The sequence below is a fragment of the Pieris brassicae genome, chromosome 14, assembly GCF_905147105.1.
Source record: "Pieris brassicae chromosome 14, ilPieBrab1.1, whole genome shotgun sequence".
In the NCBI taxonomy this organism is placed as follows: Eukaryota; Metazoa; Arthropoda; class Insecta; order Lepidoptera; family Pieridae; genus Pieris; species Pieris brassicae.
The window spans coordinates 1,860,651-1,883,546 of NC_059678.1; the positions used below are offsets into that span (position 1 = coordinate 1,860,651).

Genomic DNA, 22,896 nt, shown 5'->3' on the forward strand with positions numbered 1-22,896 from the left:
CGAATTCGGGGATTCCCGCAAAAGTGCCTGACGCTGTCGTAGGGATTCCCCGTCTCATACTCGCGTTCTTTGACGTCTCAGTTGCAACATTTCTTATTTGTTTCGTGAAGTGTGTCCTTTTTCATATAACATTTATTGCTTTTTACTTTCGATGGGGTAACACCACCAACTGCCGCACTGGCTGCCACCTAAAGTAGCTACGCCACTGATCACGAAACAGCTATAGAAACCTGAGGCCCAGACCTGTAAGGTGGTAACGCCTTTTTATGTATGGTGTGTAGTAGTGTTTTACTGTAGTGAAAATATTATTTCGCGTACATACTATTTTAGTATCAATATCCAGAAAACAATTACTGTTATTTAATTATTATAAGAATACACAAAAATCTGAAAATAAATTTACACACCTGAAGTTATGAAATAAAAAATATCAATATATGTTTAATATATATTTAATTAACATTTACGTGAAATTATACAATACACCACACTCATAGACGTCCATTAAAAGTTTAAAGACTGTTAAAATTACAACAATAACAACATTCTAGTGTCCTCAACTCATTGGTTGGGTCATTCAAATTATTTACGTTCAATAGATACACTATCTACATTAGATAATTTAATGAATTTATTTGAGTATGGCACAGTCCTAAATGTATAGACACATCACCAAGGTCCCGTCATGTAAGTAAAATTCCAATTTTCATAACAATAATTATTTTGACGTATGATTCAGCTTTACATTTAATTAATTGTATACAAACATTTGGAAGTTGAATAATTAATTGTATACAAACATTTGGAAGTTGAATAATTAATTGTATACAAACATTTGGAAGTGTAATTAAACCCCTCATAAGTCCGCTCAAAAACTTAAATCTATTTTGATGAAGCTAGAGTGACTGGGGTAGATTATGTAGGTAGGTAGATTTACGTAAGCAAATTAACTGCAAGTTACCCCCCCCCCCCCCCTCCTTTTGTCAGCAAAAGTAGACAAAGCTCTCAAAAACAATAGTACGTAAATAAACGTATTATTTTTTCGTAGGAATCCTCGAAAATATATTCGTTTTCAATCATAGACAATGTGTAAAAAAGTAAATAATTACTGTTGACGTAATCACCGAATAAGAAAATCAACGACCTCGCTCCCCCCAATAGTTCCATAATACGTGAATGGCCCCTGTTTTAAGTAAGAATATATATATTTATTTATGTAACAGGGCTTACGGGCAGGAGGCTCACCTACAGTTAAGTGATACCGCCACCCATACACTCACATTGTCAGAGGGCCCGCAAGTGCGCGGCCGGCTTTTTTAGAATCCTAAGTCGAATTGGTTCGGAAATACTTCAGTGGGCAGCTGATGAAACCCTGCAGGTATTATTAATAGTTGTTTAAATAATCTGGATGTCCATTAGATTCCTAATGTACTCATACAAACACTATCATTTGTGAAAGCTTAAATAGACCATCATGATCCTAGTTTTTTGAAGTCGGTAATACCTATGTAACATTAATTTAATTTTTAATTGTATAACATCTAAGACTTTAATTTCAGCGCTTCATTGTTCATATCACTCTCATCCAACCAGTGCATTTTCTTAATATGCTTCTGTAGTTCATGATTCCTTACGAAAGCAGTCTTGCAAAACCCACACTCCAGCTTCAACCCCTTCCCATGCTTCCGTTTAACGTGATCTGATCTTCTCGACGAAGATATAAAACACTCCCCACAATCCTCACACTCGTACGGCTTCTCACCTGTATGGCGTCGTCTATGGTACACGACGGCCATCTTGGATACAAGTTTCATGCCGCAAATGTCACAGGCGAATTTCCTCTCCCGCGTGTGAACGACACTATGTTCCGAAAGACGAGCGGACGTATAAAACCTTTTACCACACCACTGACACTGATGCGGCCTTTTGTCCATATGAATCCAAATTATGTGATTCTGGAGCTGGGGCCGTGTTGGGTAGATTTTCTTACAGTAATCGCAAATAAACCTCGCTGGATCGCGAACATTCGAGCGCTTGTTCCGTGGTAGGGTTTTTAGGTCAGGTTTAGCGTTCGGTTCGCATTTGGATCTGTGGTATCTATAGCAGCCTCTATTGGCGAACTGTGCGTCGCATAATCTACATGTCCGTACAGCGTGCATCTGGCTATGATGGCCCAGGGAGGCGCGTTTGCTGAACGTACTCCCACAGTCAATACATGTATACGCATTCCCCGAGTGGCATTTTCTAATGTGCGCCTCTGCGTCTGCCTCATTTTTGAAAAGTAAAGGGCAATCATTACACACAATCATTTCGATCTTGTGCACGCTCTGCAAATGGGACTTCATCTCACCGCCCCTTCCAAACATCCTCGCACAGAGCCAACACGCTTCTTTGAGACTGCTGTTTTTTAAATGTAAATTTAAATAATACGGACTGTGAAACTCCTTCCCACAATCGCTGCATGCACAATTCGGGCCATTCCTTGATATCCTCTCTTTTTTCTCCGGTTTCTCATGGTACAGTTTTGGTTTATTTATGAAATTTTTGACGAAACTCTTCATGTCACCGTTGAAGTGTTTGATACTTTGCAAGGTGAGGTTGTCGTTAAATATGAGATATGTTGACTGCGGGCAGTGTTCACCGTCAATAAAGTTGATAGAATTGAAGCAATTGCTCCAAGCATTTTGGGAGTGTTTGACCAATATTCGAAATTGGAAAGCAGATATTGCTAGATTCGTGCAGGTTGCGCAGACACCATTTGGGCATACATCTTCATTGGAGTGCATCTGAAATGTTTACAGATTAATACGTGATTAAGTATTTATAGATTTTTATTTAATTAAATTATTATTTCTCGTATTTATAAAATTATTTGCACCTAGTAAGATGTGATGTTGTGTGAACTCAGTTTCCGCACTAGACGCCCATTTAGTTAGTTGTAACTCCTAACTAACCGAGCCTAGCTCTTTCCAAAAGCGCAAAAATATTGAATACAGCTTTGACATCGTGACAAATATTATCACAATTTCTATGAAAGAAAAAAACATTGAATATCCTTTGGTGCATCCATGTTTCGAACACACTTCAGTCCTTAGATTCGCGCGACTAGCTACTACGCCAGCACTGCTTAACTGTCTAAAAATGACATTTCAGACTTGACAGTACTTGTAATCTATGACTAAGTTCTACCGCTCCTCCGTTCGAATTTAGCAGATAGATGTAATTTCATTTTTATTCCCTAAAAAAATAGACAAATATTTGCCTGTAACCGTCACAGCTTTGCCAGAAGTAACTAATAATATATAATAATACTAATAAATAATAAATAATGATAACTGTTGGATAAGACACATTTAATAGTTCACATTTCAACTGCCGGTCTATGGTGCCCATGTGTATCATTAAGAACAGTCCGAGGTCATAGGTTCGATCCCCAGCTGTGCACCAATGCACTTTCTTTCACCTACATGCCTATAAGACAAATGATCATGAAACAGATTCAGAAATCTGAGGCCCACACCTAAAAAGGTAGCAATTTATTTTAATAAAATTTAAATTGCATAATAAAAATATTGTTTAACTTAAACTAAACATTTTCTCTATTTATAGAAGAATTTTAATTTATCAAAATAGGATGTAATTTTTTTCCATTGAAAATATTACTTCCAAAGATATTTCTGTCAGAGCCGCACTTAAGGAGCCAACAAGCCACATGCCACTCTGAAGCCTCAGTTTGTCAACCCGTGGACTTTTTAATCGCTTAATAGACATAAAATTCTGCTTGTTGGCCATAATATAGTCTGTTCATAAAATAGTTGTTAAATATTAAGTTGTTAATAAATCGACAAAAATCCATCGGGTTCTCATTTCAACAGTTATTTTGTATAAATAAAACCCTTGTGCTCTTTGTAGTATTGTCTTCTTACCTTTATATTTATGGAACTAAAAACTTTTCACTCTTACATGTCATATTTTTAGTTAATTATAGATTCCAACACACAAATATACAGAACTTACAATATTCTTATCTACATAGTAATAATAAATAAAATAAAAAATATTGTTATATTTTTCTTAAATGATAATTCTTCTCTGTTGTACAGTGAGTTTTGAAAATCCTTAAAATAACAGCTTGTATGTAGGGACATGTATATAGTGCAATATAGGACTGAAAAGTTTGACTGCAATTAATACACCAAACCATTCTAGATGACATTAAGCTAGAAATATTAGGCTATCAAATTCATCTTATGAGAAAACATTGCATTTTTGAACAAAAAACTGTGTTATCCTCTTTACATTATACCCACACAGGTGAGTTCTGTAAAAAAATTAATATGATCAAATATATGCTGAGGAAATTTGGAAATGAACATTTATATGTTCAACATAAAGAAGATACATCCTTATTGTTGCTTTTATATAAATCAAGTCTTATAACTCTTGAATCATTGTAATTTTATAATCATTTATCAGCTCATCATCCAGTAGATAAATCCTTTTTTAACTACATCTGCAACTGCAATGAACATACTAGTTAGATGTTCATAGCAATCAAGAAATTTGTCTTTTTATCATACACAAGTCAGGTTATTTTTAAGTCACAAGGCACATTATTTAGTATTATTATTATATAGTAAAATTACTTAGGAAGTCATATTTGCTTATAACATCCTTAAACCTTATACTAGATTTAGTGCAAATGAATTCAAAGTTTAATTATGTGAATTTTTCTAAAAGCAACTTTCATCCTCGAAGTACTTTCGACGGTAGTTTTGTGAACATTTTAATACGTTAAACGGTAACATTTAACAATTGTTATTTTAATACAATGTTGTTTTAGTTATTTGCCGCCATTTTGGTCTCAGGCGTCAAAATCGAAACGTTTCGTTTATCACAAAATCGAAGACTAGACTATGAACATACCTGTAATCCCGTTATGCTTAGAAGGATCTCTCCTAATGTGACTGATTTTCCTCCATCTTTCATGACCGTGTCTTCCAAGAAAACTTGACCGTCTTGTGTATTGCCCATGCAAATACGGCATTTATCTATTCCATCACCGCGCAAGATATGTGATATTATGGCTTTATTATCAATTTGTCTAGTCATATTACAACTTTATATATTAACACTACCTACGATATTAAGATCAGTAAAATAATAATGACGTAAATAATGTAATTCCGATTTTATATACGTTTTTTTGATTCGTAATTTATTGTTAATCTGATTATTATCTGTTGACCAATTGTTGACATTTGACAGATGGACATCGTTATCCGTTACCATAGAAAGAGCCTTAGATAAGTAGACGTTATACATTTAATAATAATTAAAGAATATGATTTAATCAAAAATATAACAGGATAAAATCCACACGAACCACAAACACAATTGAAAATTCAACATATAATTGTGTGTTATTTTAATAATTTTCGGGAGATTCTCTAGCTTTCCAGGAACTTAGTTTTTGATGTAATTAATAATAATTGATATTTTATATATGTACAGTATATATACACGAGCAAGATTAGTAGCCTTGTGAACTAACAAGTAGTAACAAGTGCACACCGCCGTTTGTGCATCACTTTCTGCGCGCAAATGCAAAACTGTTGCGTTCAATACCTCGATCATTTTTTTTATATGTATTTGACGAATAGGCTTTTTGCCACTATAACAAAATAAAGCGGCATTGAATGCAATGCTTATATAACATGACTTCAAAAGAGCCTTATGGAGTAATATTTCTTGTGTATAATAATTATTTATTTAAATATTCACGTCACTATTTGAATAGTCAGTCACGTGACACAAAACTGTCAGATTTAATCGAATCGACGAGCACGTAGCGTGCTTGTAAAACAATTTTTTGTTCTGTAAGGTAAATTTAGTCAGAGACGGCTAGCACATAGTGCATACCAATAAAAGTGTTAAAATAATATAATAACCACAAGAATAGCATATTTCCTGGAAATTACTAAAAAATGTCAACTGTCATATATATCATATTTTTGGACAAACCTGGCAACTTAAAATATACATGTTAATTGCCATTCGCAATTCGTCTTATGTCAAAAAGAGTATTGTTTTGAATTCCTAAAAGGCTTTTGAATTTCTATCAAGATGGTAAATAAATTTGAAGTTTTCGCTAAAATCCGAAACGGAAAGCCAGTGAATTGTATTAAAACGAATTGCAAAATTGATAAATTTTGATATAGTTCATATATTTATAAATTAAATAGCGTACTATCATATTAAAAATATTTTTTTATTTTAAGGCTATTGGACGATATAATAAATTTTATTATTTCAGAAAGTTAATACTATATACTTGTAATTTGCCTCTTATGTTAATTTCTGTGCTAGGAAGTTTTTGATAGCGCTATAGAATTAATCATGTATTTTAAACTTTTGTCACCAGGTTTGATCAAATACTTAAATTCTTTATACATTCTATGGTTTAAGCGCCCCCTTTATTATTTATATTTACTAAAATATATGAAATAATATTTAATAAAGCTGTACGTGTGTAGGCTTTTGTATCCTTTTAACACCGGAACATATATCTTCACATATTAATATAAACAATATAATTTCAGCAACCTCAAATATTAGTGCTGAAGGAGGGGACAGACCAAAGTCAAGGGAAACCGCAACTTGTGTCCAATATCAATGCTTGTCAACTAGTTGTGGATGCTGTAAGTAAATTACTGATATACAAATATTCTGGTATATGACAAGAGGTAAAAATTCTTGTTGTGTCTTAAAAGTTTTACATATATGCTGTTACTATAGACTGGGTTTATTAGTTATGTTAGGTAAAGCCTTAACTATAGACTGGGTTTATAAGTTATGTTAGTTAAAGCCTTAACTTTAAGATTTTTCTTGATGTATAGTATGTATATATTTATATGGACTGTTACTTACATTAGAATATAACATACCCGCATTAGACTGGGCCTGGTTCAGTGGAATTTTTGGGTATATAAACTTGAAACAAATAATGTTTGCCAGGTACAGCAACAGGTAGACAAATTAGGTTCAATTATTCCAACACTAAAGTTTAGTTAATGCACAGACTTTGTGGTACAGACAATTGTAAAATTATGTATGATCCTTAGGTACGCACTACCTTGGGACCTCGTGGGATGGACAAGTTGATTGTGGATCATGGTGGTAAAGCTGTCATATCCAATGATGGAGCCACTATCATGAAGGTAATAGAAATGCAAGGAAACCTCCCAATCTGTGTAAAAGGTACCAAAAGTCTTGCCTATACCCCAGTATGGAACCCTTTCATGGAATAAATGTACTTTCATACCTACATGATACATAAATATTACCAGTAGTACTTAGGCTTTGCAGGGATGGATATGACTTTTTTAAATATTTTGTATGTATAAATACATTTTTTATTTTAGTTATACATTTGGTAGTGTTACTCAGGTTTCATTAACAGAGTCTTAAGTTAAAATAATTTAAAAATGGTTTACTAGCTTTGAACATTGTTTGAACACATAACTTTATGATTGAGAATCCCATATTCTAATTGGTATCTCAAGTCAGAATCTCGTCTGGAGCACTGTCAAATATGTCATACAGAAGAAAGAAAATTGACAGCTCTGGAGATTTAAATCTAGTTTGATAGAAATGCTGGGGCTAAACCTGCTATTACTTTGATTTTTATTTGTTTGCTTTAATTTTACAGCTTTTGGACATCATCCATCCAGCTGCAAAAACATTGGTGGATATTGCCAAGTCACAGGATGCAGAGGTATATATTTCTTGTATTATAAATTAGTTGTATGTGCATTTTTAGCTTTTAAGCCCGTGACCCGTAAACCTTAGATTATATATAATTATAATAATTCTAGATAAAGGGTTGCTATAGTGAAGTAGTGTTTATAAACAGACTTAATTTTTTATGGTAATATATAGAGACAGACAAACACTGAGCAATAATATAGTTTTCTATTTGCAAATTAATTTTGAAGATTGTTGTGTATAAAGATTACAGACTCGATACAGTGTAAACTCTATATAACTAGTTCTAGAGTTGTCCTTAAATGAAGAGAAGAGAAACGTATAAATAATCCATGACTCCTACTTATTAGTCGTGGTCAACAAGAACACAGCTGCACAGTTTTTAGTAATTTTAGCAACTTCAAAGTACTTTATTACTCAATTGTTGTCATTCTTGTGGGTGTAATGCTATGTAGAGTGTATGGAAGCTTTACTTCCTTATTTCCTATTTTTACAGTAACTTAATACTAATATAATAGAAAACTTAATTTAATATATAATATAAACATAACAAGTTAAAACTTAATATCTAAACCATTTTATAACTAATGCAATTCTTGTGAATTCAGCCAGTGTGCAATAAATACATCTGTCTCACAAGCAATAATATTTAGGGTGCTTCTCTGAGTAAGTTCGTACGCGTTCGAGGCACTACCAGCAATTGCGATCGCTTACCACCCCGAGACTGGTTAATTGGCACATGCAGCCCCAGTCTCCAACAATTCCGCATTATATATTTTACCTCTAAGGACCTTAAAAAATATAAAGTCATGGTTAAGTCAAACCTTATCTCTCACTTGTTGTATCCTATCATACCCAAGACAAACAAAGTTGGATACATTACTGGGTAAAATGGGTACACTCCATACAATCTCATGTAAATGTATAGCTAAACTAACCAAAGCTAATTGATTTAGCTTTAAGGAGTTCGTCGTTAAATCGAGTTTACACTATGTATATTTGGATTGCCATATATTTAATATTTATCAATTATAACATAACAATAAATAAAATTAATGCAATCTGCTTATATATATGATTGTATTAATGGTCCATATTCCATCAGGTTGGTGATGGTACAACATCAGTTGTGATCTTAGCCGGAGAGCTGCTCAAAAGACTGAAGCCGTTTGTGGAAGAAGGTTAGTTAATGGGTTGTTTACTTTCTGGTGCTAATTTTAATATTAAGATAGGTTTCAGTTTAAATATTAACAGCAAATCGTTACCATCTATATAAAACCTTGTGAAATAAATTTTACTGACAGAAGAACTGTTTTATACCTGTATATGCAATAAATTAATCTTTTCACTTCCTTGTACGGAATTAAAAAGTCTTTATGGTACTTAGGAGACTTTGCTTGCCTAGTCCTTTCAGCTTGCCACTCTCATCCTTCGGGTTTGAACCCCGGCTGTGCACCAATTGCCTTTCTGTCTATATGTGTTACACTTGCTTGGTAAAAGCAAACAAAGTAAGTATTGTCTAAAATAAAAATTCTATATGTGATTGAATCCGGGCCACCACTTGCAACTCTATAAAGCGCTAATTAGGCCTCACATGGAATACTGTTCTCACCTCTGGGCGGCAGCTCCTTCCATTTGACCGTATCCAACGAAGAGCGGTTCGAATTGTCGGTGTCAATCCCTCTGCGGCTTGCGGCTTGATCCTTTAGCGTTGCTTAGAGATGTGGGGTCCCTCTGCATCTTCTACCGCATTTACCATGGAGTGGTCAGAGGAGTTGTTCGGATTAATACCTGCAGCTGAGTTTTATTAGAAGTCGAGGCATAATACGAAGTTCCACCCGTTATTAAACGACGTCCACCGCTAAATTTTTATCGCGCACTACCGCTATGTGGAACCAGCCAGTCCTTCCTTTAGCGTTGTAACACCACAGATAATTATCATTTATTACTATATATCTGCGCCCGCGATGTTCGTTTTGCTTAGATATGATTTTTCTTAGCCTACCTTTTTAGTACACACCAACATATGGAACATTTTCCTATCCCAGAGACTGCTTGCTTCTCCAGAATAACAATCAACATTTTCCTCTCCATAAAAACCTTCCTCAGAGTTCATTCAAGGAATAAATAATAAACACTCGAATTGGTCCTTCCGTCTCGGAGCTTGAGCTTAGCAACATATTATTTGTTAAGAAAACACTTTTTAAACAGATTGAACCTATGTATTACTATTATAAACTTACCGTGACCACGCACGGTGTAAAGTGTTTAAATTTAAAATTATGTAAATAATTATAAGTTTTCAATAATAATGCATAGCTTCAATACGTTTAAAAAGTGTTTTCTTAGTGTGTGTGCTATGTTAACAAAAGACAATAACATTATTTTATTTATTTATATTTCCTTAATATGATTAAAAAATGTTTTGAATAGGCGTTCACCCGCGAATAATTGTGCGAGCTGTGCGCACCGCTTCGAAGCTTGCTGTGGACAAAGTTAAGGAATTAGCTGTACGGGTTGAAAGTAAATCAGCTGAGGAACAACGGTGAGTGAAGTTGCTAGATTTAAGACTGGATAGAAATCTAGAATAAAGTCAGCTGCCCACTGAAGTTTTCCAAACCAATTCGACTTCCTTCATGAAAAGATCACCTTCATATAAATTCTTAAAAGGCCGGTAACGAACTTGCCTTTTGGCAATGTTGAAGCCATTGGCAATATCACTCAAGATCAGTTCTCCTGCCCGTTTGCCTCGTGATACAATAAAAAAGTGCGTACACACAAAGTACACATGTCAGAAGTGAAACTTCTTTGTAAAATAATTATTACTAAGGTAAAAGCCCCAATAGATGACCATGTACCAGCATATGATCACTCAATGTATATCTATATTCACACTGTATATGTTATGCGATAGAATTGCCATCGAAAGTTCTAATATGTAACTACTAAACGAATACATCAACCAATAGCGTGTATTTTTCTTGACCTCCCTTTCTCACTCTCTCTCAATCGGTATCAATCGCTCTCTCCCTTTTCTCATGGGAGCACATCTTCATGACGGAAACGTCAAAATTTTACTCTCATGCGCCTAAAGAAGTTTCACTTCAAAAACGTGAGAATGTATGTTTCTAGAACGGTATGTCCAAAATACCATACGTTTTTGTCAAATGGGCTAAAATCATTATTATTTTTAGTATGAGAAAACTTATCCACAAGTTTAATTAGACATAGTTAGGTTTCATTTACAATTTGTCACCAATGATTAAAAACACGGATCCAATTTCTGATTTATCAGTGAGGACACAACGATTTATGAGGTGATACTATTGTATTATTATTTATAAACTTGATCTCATAAGTAATAATAGTAGATATTTTATAATTTTATATTTTATAATTATTTTACATAATTTTAAATTATCCGCGAAAATAGAAGACACCGTGAGTAATTTGTGCAAAAACCCTTTCATCTTTTAGTCGATGCCAACTCCGGGGAAATAAATACAGATAACAAAACTTTCTCTACAGCTGTGATACTTTTTGACATTTAACACCTTTTGTCTTCAGTCACCGTGACTTACAAAATTATGTAAAATAATTATAAGTTTATAATAATACATAGCTTCAATCCGTTTAAATTGTGTTTGCTTTAAACAATACAATGTAGTACTGACCGAACAATATAATATGTAAAGTATTTTAGAAAAATTTCAAGAAATGCATAGATATTTCAAAAACAATGAATGGTTTTGATTAAAACGAGACGAGTTTTTTTTTAAATATATAAATAACTCTTGATTTTAGAGAAATTTGTGGATTAAATACATACAAGTCAAAGGTCACATACATACTATACTTCATCATGACATTACATTTTTTAAATAACTCAATATAAATTGTGATAATTTACAGCGATTTACTACAAAAGTGTGCAGTGACAGCCATGTCGTCAAAACTGATCAACCAACAAAAGGACCACTTCTCCAAGATGGTCGTTGATGCTGTACTGTCGTTGGATGCTCCGTTGCTTCCCTTGGATATGATTGGTAATTATTTTTAAAATTACATAGGAAACCACAAAGGTTCATAAATAAGTCAACGTCTTGATAATTATGAGATCAAATTAAAATCGAAAATGCCAGTTGTATTTACAAGCACCCCCCCTTAAAGGTGCAAGTACCCCCCCCCCCCCCAAGTAGCGAGTTAAAGCGAGTAAAAAGTCGAAATATGTTAATTTTTCAATCTACATATTTAGGTACAGAAAAAACATTTAATTGCCATTAACACGCAATATCTATTTGACAGCTGTCATTTGAATTATCCCTGTCAGTAACATGACAGTTGTCAGAATGACTATCTATTACCATACCAGTACCATAGGCCGAGAGAAAAAGCCGGTGTTTTATTTAAATCAAAATGCTAGCGACTTGATTGAATATCGATTTTTAATTAACTCTCTGATTTAACTACTTTACTGCGGCATAATATATAATAATAATTAGGGTACACTATTTTTCACCGATGATTATAAACACGGATCCAATTTCTGAATTACCAGTGAGGATTTTAAACTGTATGAGGTGACAAACGTTTATAAATGTTCATTCATGCGGCTTATGGGCAACCGTGACCTTTAAAAAAGTTTTTACCTAAACTTATTAATAACTTATTCTAGATATTAGTAAAACACAACATACTTTTAGATTTGGACTTATCTTTATATATATATAATTCTCCTGTCACAATGTTCGTTCCCATACTCCTCCGAAACGGCTCGACCGATACTTATAAATTTCAGAAGTTGTAAGGGGTGTCCACCCCAAAAAAAATATTTTTATTTTTTAGAAAACTTTTTTTATTATACAACATTCAAAAATACATACAACCCTTAATTGTCACCCCTCTAAGATTAACCCCTATTTTTTATTTCAGTAGCTAGGTTATTTGAACTAAAAAATGTTTCCTGGAAAAAATATACATGGCAAAACATCGTTTGCCAGGTCAGCTAGTTGTATATAATACTAGCTGACCCGGCAAACTATATATTGTATATTATTTATAAGAAAACACTTTATAATATAAAAAATAAGGGTTAATCGTAGAGGGGTGACAATTAAGGGATGTATGTATTTTTTATTTTGTATCGTAAAAAAAATAAAAACAAAAAAAAATAGTGTAAAAAAATAAAAATTTGGGTGGCCATCCCTTTATAACTTAGGGGTCTAAAAGATAGATAGCTTAGCCGATTCTCAGACTTACTGAATGTGGATACAAAATTTCATAAGAATCGGTGAAGCCGTTTCGGAGAGGAGTATGGGAACGAACATTGTGACACGAAAATTTTATATATATAAAAATAAACGTTAGACCATATGCTCTTCCCCCTTTGTTCTAGGCAGGTTCTTTGTTTGTAGGCATTATCAGGCTTTACAAAGATCATCGTTTAGGAGGCGTGAGAATCGTTTTCTTTCCAACTGACTAAAAAGTATTCATTGATTCAATTATGACACTTACAAATCTATACTAATAAAAATAAAATATATAAACGAAAAAAAAACAAAGCCGCCTATATCAGCAGTAGGCATGGCCGTACGGAGGCACATAAATACATAGTCGAAACTACACAGAGTTATTTATCACCTATATAATGGCTTTCAAGGTATCAAGAAGATAGCTGGTGGTGCTCTCGAGGATTCGTTCCTAGTCGCTGGAGTCGCTTTCAAAAAGGCGTTCTCCTACGCTGGCTTCGAGATGCAGCCGAAGAGCTATGACAGCTGCAAGATTGCCCTACTCAATATCGAGCTGGAGCTGAAGGCTGAGAGGGATAATGCTGAGGTATTTCGGTTATTATATATTTTTTTTAAATAAATTTAGAAATTTGTAGGCAAAAATGATTATAAAAAAATACAATAGTCCACATTTTTGGGGATTCTTGATCCCCCATGAAACGCTCCGTAACGTTTCTGTATCCAATAGTAAAACGTTCCATGACCACCCCCAGTGACCCTTTATACCTAAAACTTACCATTATGTGGTGTAAAGTGATGCAATAACGCATCGTAACGTTTTACAAGAGGAACCCCCCCCCCCCCCCATTTTCGTTACGTAATACTTGATCGCTCCCATGGGGGGCGTGCACTAGTGTACACACGTAAAAAATGAAACTTCTTTGACCTTAATTTTTTCGAAATTGATCTATTATATGCAACTTTACAGAAATTGGTTAAATAAAGTTAAATTAGATTAAGTTTAACAAAAGGCTTTTATTATCAGAGACATGAATACAAATAATACAATTATTTCATTTTACATTATTACCACTAAGATTGTTACTATCATTGTTATCGTTATTATATATTTTTGTTATTAATGGCTTCGAATCTCTTCGAATCAACCGTGGTAGGGACTAGTAAAAGATGGCGCGTAACGGAATAATGTGACGGCAATTTTTTTCCAACTCCGATAAAGATGTTTCACTTGAAAGAAAAAAAAAATATAACAGTTAAATACGTAGTACAATTCCGTCTTAACCGTGAAATGATGGAGTAGAAACGAAAAAGACACAGACACATACATTTATAAGATTTAACGTGGGAGAAAAGGTGATAGGACGCATTATACAGTGTGTACATTTTTTATTATTTTAAGATTTGACTTGTGTGTCTGTCTCTTTTTACTGTCGCTTTTCGTTTCAGTTACTTTCAAACTTTAATTATTTTAGTTTTTATCAAAGTTAAAATTTAAAGAAAATTCTAATTTATTATTAAATATACAAACTTTATATTAAACTTAAAAAATGAAATTACATTCATTATTTTGTTGTGTAGATATTTTCATAGTGTACATTATTTAGCGTTTAGTATAAACGAGAAAATAGTATTTTCTTGCAAATAAGGTTTTTGTTGGAAATCGGGTTTTTTTATGAGGCGGTAATGTTAACGCTTTGAATTTTTTTTTTACTTTTCTCCCCAATGATTATAAATACACGGATCCAATTTCTGATTTATCAGTGAGGAATTTAATGTTGTATGAGGGGACATGAATTACTAAGTCATGGGGCAGAGGCCCGGATAGGACACATCGACTTCCAAGCTCTCAGTTCTTCACGATCACACCGAAATAATCATGGCGAAGTCCTGTTTTATATTGTTAATCAACACGCTGGCTTTTCGAGGCTGCTTTAGTTAAATCAAAATGCTAGCGACTTGATTGAATATCGATGTTTAATTAACTCTTTGATTTAACTACATTACTGCGACATATACATCTTTGAATAATATTTATAGGTTCGCGTAAACAATGTGAAGGAGTACCAGAAAGTGGTTGATGCAGAATGGCAGATACTGTATGAAAAGCTTGCGGCTTTGCATGCAAGTGGAGCTAATGTCGTATTGAGCAAGTTGCCTATTGGTGATGTCGCCACTCAGTACTTCGCTGACCGGTTGGTATTTTTATTAATATGTAAGTATTGTGAGGCACGGGAGGCTGATCACCTACTTGCCTATTAGATATGACATATCAAGAAACAGATATATAAATCTTCTGGGCTTTTATAGGCTTTTATTATCATATACATGAATCTAATAATACAATTATTTCATTTTACCTTATTACTACTAAGATTACAAAATTTTAATTAATTGTAATAGAATTATTACTATCATTGTTATCGTTGTTATAATTTTTGTTATCTCTTCGAATTGACCGTGGTAGGGACAAGAAAAAGATGGCGCGTAACGGAAAACTGACGCGTAACCGAAAAATGTGACGGCATTTTTTTTACAACGCCTATAAAGAAGTTTAATTTCAAAAAATTCATGTAGATTGAGGCCTAGTTCTTAGGAAATTAAACAGTCCAATAACGACTTGATTCCCTTTAATTCACTTCTTTCACTTCACTGACTTTACATAAACCGTATGACTGCAAAGTTTAACAAAGGAACTGCCCATGCGCATGTGACACAAATTTTCTAATCTATTCCCTACTCCGACTCGACAATCCCATTTCGGGTGGACGTTTGACGCCTTTGGAACGACGTACGTCGAAGACGCATGATATTTTGTATTCTGCTTTGACGTCCTATAACGAAACCCAATCATTAGTCTTTGATCAGTACTTGAGTACATGGAAAGTCCATTGGTGCACCTACGACATCAGGGACGGGACACACAGGCACCTGCTCTATAATAGTAGAAAATATCTTCGTTTTCAGTGATATGTTTTGCGCTGGCCGCGTCCCCGACGAAGACATTAAACGTACGCAGCGGGCGTGCGGCGGTGCTGTACTCTCGTCCACCAGGGATTTGAAGCCTGATGCCTTGGGACATTGCGCTCACTTCACCGAGAAGCAGATTGGTGGGGAGCGCTACAACTTATTCACTGGTATGTTCATTTATCCAGCTTGCCGGAGACCCAAAAAGTCGACGGTGTGACAGGCACAGAAGGCTGATCACCTACTTGCCTATTAGATTAACAAATGACCATGAAACAGATACAGAAATCTGAGGCCCAGATCTAAAAAGATTGTAGCGTCATTGATTTGTTTATTTTATGTTCATTTATTGATAATAAATTGCATACAATCAGATAACATAAATAAAGGAGGAAACGGTTGCTTTTTTTTTAAAAAACCACTTGATGTTAAGTTATGTCGCCGCCCATGGACACTCAATGCCAGAGGGCTCGCGAGTACGTTGCCGCCCGATATTGTTATATAGCCAGTAAGTCAGTATACTTCTGAAAGTAAAGAGCCTACCAACTCTGTACGCATCCTTCATATTTCGAGTTAACATCCCCCCACCCCTAAATTCGTTATACTTGAGCGCTCCCTATTGATATTATATCATACGATACTATGTCTATCAAAAATATATGGAAACATGCATATCTAGCTCAGATGACAAGTTATAAAAGAGAGATGTACCCCAAGGTTCATACAGTGATACAACTTCTTTCTTAGGTTATGAAAATGGTGCACCGGATGGTGAGAGTTTCTAATATGTATCATATCTTCATTAGCATGTCATTAATTATTAGTCTTTTATCTCACCAGTAACAGAATGACTCAGTCAAGTATATTAAACTATTTAAAGAAATTAGTCTGCCTTAAGGCTTCGATGGTTAGAAAGATAATATTATGATTGTTGGTATAAAGATAGCTAAGTAATTTAATTGATCTCATCTTTGGATTGATTGTATTTATGTTGTCAGAACATTGACATTACTAGCAGTAGTTACTCCAGTATTTATTTTTATTTATATGTTGTTACGAGACCGGATAATTATTGACAGATTTTTGTGTTTTAATGATTAAATTGTAAACACAAAAATACGCGGAAAATACACTACTTTTGTCAATTTCATTACTTTTATCACTTCGATGTTAATCTCTCGGAAATCCAGCTATGCAGAATATAACCCCTAGAACCAACTTCAAATACCCATAAATATCGATTTAAAATGACTAAAGTTGTTGTTGTACAAATTATTTAGTATAGTGCGTTTTGTGAGATACAAATATTTTTTGGAAAGTAACCCCTATAGGTACATTACCTCCGAAAGTCCCTCAAGACCTCTTGATTCTCCTTAAAGGGGAAAAGGATAAAGTTGGCATAACTGATTCGTACTCGAAACTGAATTAGGTGGTCGCATTTTGGTCCGCTTATAGATAAATAGATACGTACATACATTTTATTCCTTTTTGCAAATCGCTCCGTCCGTGTCGTACGGCCTTCTAGTATATTCAGTCGCTTCTAGAAGGTTCCGTACTTCCTTCTCTTTCGCGTATTATTCCTTCCTTGTCTCACATCTTCACTCTACAATATTCCTACATCAAAGAGGCACAACCAGCCCTGAAAACGCCTGAAACAGGTTTCCGGAAAACTGCATGTGACGACTGCAATTGCTATTAAAGTCTTAAAATCTTTTAAAACTTGTGTGTATATGTGTTAGAAGTTATACTTCTTTGGCGTAACAAGAGAAAAATCTTTTCATAAAATTTATCTTTCGCCTTGTTCAACGTTAGTACAAGAAACGACACTAACAATAGAAAAAGATTACTCTCATCATCATCGCTAACGCTCCAAAAGATTTTTTAATATTCAATAGAGGCTCTTCTTGAAACGTAAAAACACTTTAGCTTGTTAAAAACGTCTGTAACTTGTAGAATATCAAATGTCGTGTCGTAATAATAATAATTGTATAATTTATAATTTATGAGTTTTAGTTATTATCTTTATATTCGAATATTTGAGTAACCATAGATATCATTTGTTTTGTTAGGATGCCCAGCAGCCAAGACCTGTACATTGATCCTCCGTGGCGGTGCTGAACAGTTCTTGGAAGAGACCGAGAGATCTCTTCATGATGCTATCATGATTGTTCGAAGGACCATCAAGAACGACGCTGTAGTTGCTGGTAAGAGTTTTTGTAATTTAGTATATAGCTCGCTTAAATACTATTTTATTTATTTTACTAAATATATATTTTGTTATTTCCGTCAGAGATTATGTAATAAGAGAAAACGATGTCATTTGTATTTTAAGAATGGCAACACTCAAAATTCATAGGCATGTTATATATGTAAATTGTCAAAGTCAATTTGTCAGTGGTGCGTTATACACAATTTTTATATAAAAATCGGTCAAGCCGTTTACAAATAGTTTGATTAATGAAATAATTATTTTATAAAAACATAATAGAATTGAATTTGAATAGGACCTGACTATAGGTAATATGCAGTAGGGATGACGTCGCTTTATGACTGAATTCTGGGCCTCAAATCGCTGTATTTGTTTCGTGATCATTGGTTGTTTTATTAGACAAGTAGGTAATCAGCCTTCTGTGCCCGACACACCGTCGTTCTATCGACTTTTTTTGGGGTTTCCTTGACTGTGCGTGTGTTACGTGCGCCCATAGATGGTGCACGGGCGTGGCTCGCATGCTCAAGTCACTAGACCAACGCTCATCATTCACTTTTCTACTACTATAGTGTTTTCTTAAAAATGTCTAGGCGGAGGCGCCATTGACATGGAGCTGTCAAAGCATCTGCGTGATTATTCCAAGAGTATTGCTGGCAAGGAGCAACTTTTAATAGGCGCTGTAGCGAGAGCCTTCGAAGCCATACCTAGGCAATTGTGCGACAACGCAGGCTTTGATGCGACCAATTTGCTGAATAAACTCAGACAGAAGCACCACCAAGGTAACAAATCTTTTGCTTTTTACCCATTTGACACATGTATGTTGACAGATGACAGTTGACACTTGTTGATGTGACGGTGGACCGTCAATTTACAAATTTTTGACGTTACACTAATAGTATACGTATGATGATTGAAACTTTGTTTTGCCAAAACAAAGTTAGATTTATTCTAACCTTTAACCAAACATATAAAACTAATAATTATTTAACCTAATACATATATGTGAAGAAAACTAACAATATTAAGAGTTTGTTGTCATAAAAGTTCTTCAAAACAATTATTTTAATTATAATCCGAATATGTTCTAACAGTCTTGTTGCAAAAATTCAAATGATAAGTCGTCTTTTTCCACAGACTAACAAACTACTATAAAAAGTCAGTTTTGACACATGACAGATACTGTTTTTTTTTTATATTCCCCAATAAGCATTATTATAACTGATATTTTAACAGGTTGACCCCTGTGACAGATAATAAGTATACTCTGATGGGTCACCAAATTTGACAGATGACAGTTACATATATGACATTGACATTCGAACAAATGTTATAAAATATCGTTGTCACCGATGATTATAAACACGGATCCAATTTCTGATTTTTCAGTGAGGACACAACGATTTATGAGGTGACATTTTATTCTGCATTTCTGAAGTGTATAATTAATTATTGTATAAAAAATCAGTGGCCCTACAACGTTTTTAGGTCTGGGCCTCAGATTTATATATCCGGTTCATGATATACCAATCTAATGGGCAAGTGGGTCCCAGGCAGGCCGGTTTCCTCACTATGTTTTCTTTGATAGAGCCCATGTGTCCATTGGTGCACAGCCGGGGATTGAACCTACGTGCTCAGGGATGAGAGTCACTAGGCCAACACTGCTCAACTAATTACTATATAAAGATATAATATTGTTGAGTATATCGCAAACAACTCTTGTTATACGAAATTCACGTTTGATTGATACTCCAGTGTTGACAGGTTTTCCATCCCTTTTAGATATACTCTTTCATAGTATTGTCTTTTGTTAAAATAGCTTTTACACATCAAGAAAAACACTAACACTAACACACAAACGGATTAAAGCTATGTATTATTATTAGAAACTTAATAAATATTTACATCATTCTAAATTTTCGTTTTCGACGTTTCGCGTGCTTTTCAGCGTGCGTGGTCACGGTGACTGAAGACGAAAGGTGTTATATGTCAAATGTATCACAGCACAAACGTTATGTGATGTTTCGCGTACTTTGACACACTGTCAAAGTATACTCTTTCAATTGACAAGTAACGAAGACCTAATTACCGTTACAGTTAGTTACCGACCTTAATTACAATTTTTCTCTTCAATAACCTGGTTGTGACCAATATTTTTTTTTTTTTTCAATATATTATATATATATAATGTTAATGAATTTGTAGGTGAAGTCTGGTACGGTGTGGACATTCAGAAGGAAGATATAGCTGACAACTTCGTTAGTTGTGTTTGGGAACCGTCTGTCATCAAGATTAACGCGATCACCGCCGCCTTTGAGGCTGCAGCACAGGTGAACAATTCATACTATAAACTCTTATCTAGTGTTTAGTACGTAAAAAATGGATTTAAATTGGTTAATAAAAGGGCAAATTAAACATTCAATAGCTAAGATTGCAATAATCCCCCCTATAACGCGGTAGGTCTACTGCGTTGTAGGATTATTCTCGTAAAACTGTTTTTTAACAATTCAGAATTTACAAACACGAATTGAATAACGTTAATTAGTTTATAACGACAGACAATTGAAATACGTCAAATTAAATATGGACTTGACAAATAAATTTCACACTAGACATATAACTTGAGAAATCTGCGTTTTATTGGGGATAGAGATCGCGTTATAGAGGGTAAATAACGCCTTTTATGGGGGACGGAAAACGCATGATAGGAGGGCGGAAATGTCACGTTATGTGGAGGGTGGAAATCGCGGTATAGGGGGCAAATTCTGTATTATAGGGGGGGTGGAAATGGCGCTATAGGTGGTAAATTCTGTATTATATGGAGAATGGATATCGCGCTATAAGGGGGGAGGACTTTCACTTTATGGGTGTAAACACCGCGTTATAAGGAGGGTGGAAATAACACTATAGGGGGGAAATACCGCTTTATATGGAGAATGGATATCGCGCTATAAGGGGGGAGGACATTCACTTTATGGGTGTAAACACCGCGTTATAAGGAGGGTGGTAATAACACTATAGGGGGGAAATACCGCTTTATATGGAGAATGGATATCGCGCTATAAGGTGGGAGGACATTCACTTTATGGGTGTAAACACCGCGTTATAAGGAGGGTCGAAATAACACGTATAGTGTAAGTAACAATGTAGTGTGACGGATATACAATGTTATATGAAGTTGGAAATCGCGTTATAGTGGTGATTACTGTATAGGTTTGATTTTTTTAACCGTCTCAGTTTATGTTGGGTATTCTACAATCTTCAGCCTGACAAGTCGTTATTTGTCATGGCGTGGTCAATTTGTCGGTTTGAACGCACGTCCTCTTAGTGCCTTAGTGTTGAGACTTTCACCTTTAACTATACTAACACTGCTACTTTTTCTTGAATGTCATATTTTTAATTATCACCAATGATTAAAAATAAACGGTCAATGCCTATACACCGTGAGGTTCTTGATAGTAGACATGAGGTGATTGAAAAAAAAACCGAATTTTTATGAATAACAGACGTTTTTGTTGCGGTTCGTTTTTTATTTAGACACTCTTTTTTTATCTTTCAGATTTTGTCTATAGATGAAACCATCAAGAACGTTAAGAGCAGCGGGGATATGCCAACAGCTGGTGCTAGGGGCATGGGAAGACCGCGAATGGGCTAGAATGTATCGTTGCCATGGTAACGGTGGTTGCCATGGTGATCTCCTGGTGACGTTGCTATGACAACCCGCTGTAGTTATTTATCTAGATGGTTGTGGCCGTTTTTATTAAACCAAATGTGTTGGTATTGATCTAGTTGGCCGCGGATTTACGTTGCCATGGTAACGTTAACTAAGCTTTAAATTAACGAATAATAAACATCTTGAAACATTTCAGATAATAAATATTTTTGAAACATTGTCTATATTTTTGATTTAGTAAATTTGTATTAAAATAATTAAATTTAAATAAATTTTTTAAAATAAATTGTATTTTGCCAATTTTTAACACCGGCTCGGAGAGCTTTCTCAAATATTTGAAATCGCAAATTTAAGTACAGAAACATAATACTGAATGTAAATTGACAAATTTTTATAAGCCCTAAGTGTCCTTAATATAATTCCTGGAAACGTTTCTATATTATATATAAAAATTTTGCTCTAATCAATTCGAAAATGGCGTCATTTCGTTACCATGGTAACGCGGGTTGGTTGTCATGGCAACAATAACCAATGCCTTACTCCACTATATGCATTTTTTGGCATATAAGATGATGTGAAGCAATAATATGAGGTTAACTACATTTGTATGTAATTCCTGGTATAATTGTTCCACATCCCGTAGGTTTCTTTCGCTAGACAGTTTGACATTTTAACAATGATTATTTATGATGCTTTCACAAAGTTAGTATTAAGTTTTAGTAATAAAATAAAAGTATTAACAAATTGTGTTTTTATTTTCTACTTTCCATTTATTTATCCTTCAAATGAATAACGTACAAATTACTTAAAAGGCCGGAAACGCTATTGAGGCTTCTGGCAATGTGATACGTGTTTGAATATTTAAAAAAATATATATATTAGGTCCTTACATATGAAATTGGCGTCTTTCGTACTGGCCACTTTATTCACGATGTTCTCCTCTTTGGTAAGGAATTCCAAATTCAAATTTGTACAGCTATTTACTCATGTATTTGTGCTCCAAGACGTAATGAATCGTCTCAATGTCTTCGGGTGTC

At 34.4% G+C, this 22,896-nt stretch overlaps 2 protein-coding genes across 4 annotated transcripts; one reads left to right on the plus strand and one right to left on the minus strand.

The window, feature by feature from the left end:
* Window positions 1-1,000: 1,000 nt before the first annotated feature.
* LOC123718150 (zinc finger protein 266-like) lies at window positions 1,001-5,189 on the minus strand. Of its 3 annotated transcripts, XM_045674566.1 has the most exons (3): window positions 4,647-4,842; window positions 3,927-4,321; window positions 1,001-2,786 (listed from the first exon to the last, which is right to left on the minus strand). In XM_045674566.1, the coding sequence occupies exon 3, from the start codon at window positions 2,784-2,786 to the stop codon at window positions 1,542-1,544; it is 1,245 nt and encodes a 414-aa protein (XP_045530522.1). In that variant the 5' UTR covers window positions 3,927-4,321; window positions 4,647-4,842; the 3' UTR covers window positions 1,001-1,541. The 3 variants fall into 3 exon arrangements, with proteins under 3 accessions (XP_045530522.1, XP_045530521.1, XP_045530523.1); XM_045674565.1 differs by lacking the exons at window positions 3,927-4,321; window positions 4,647-4,842 and adding an exon at window positions 4,927-5,189; XM_045674567.1 differs by lacking the exons at window positions 3,927-4,321; window positions 4,647-4,842 and adding an exon at window positions 2,879-3,096.
* An 869-nt stretch (window positions 5,190-6,058) lies between these two features.
* Window positions 6,059-22,078, plus strand: LOC123718100 (T-complex protein 1 subunit eta). Its single transcript, XM_045674483.1, has 14 exons — window positions 6,059-6,129; window positions 6,603-6,701; window positions 7,125-7,220; window positions 7,712-7,777; window positions 8,873-8,948; window positions 10,201-10,312; window positions 11,680-11,813; window positions 13,427-13,602; window positions 15,054-15,208; window positions 15,981-16,150; window positions 18,050-18,184; window positions 18,780-18,968; window positions 20,392-20,516; window positions 21,746-22,078. The coding sequence occupies exons 1-14, from the start codon at window positions 6,127-6,129 to the stop codon at window positions 21,839-21,841; spliced, it is 1,632 nt and encodes a 543-aa protein (XP_045530439.1). The 5' UTR covers window positions 6,059-6,126; the 3' UTR covers window positions 21,842-22,078.
* The last annotated feature ends 818 nt before the right edge of the window (window positions 22,079-22,896 follow it).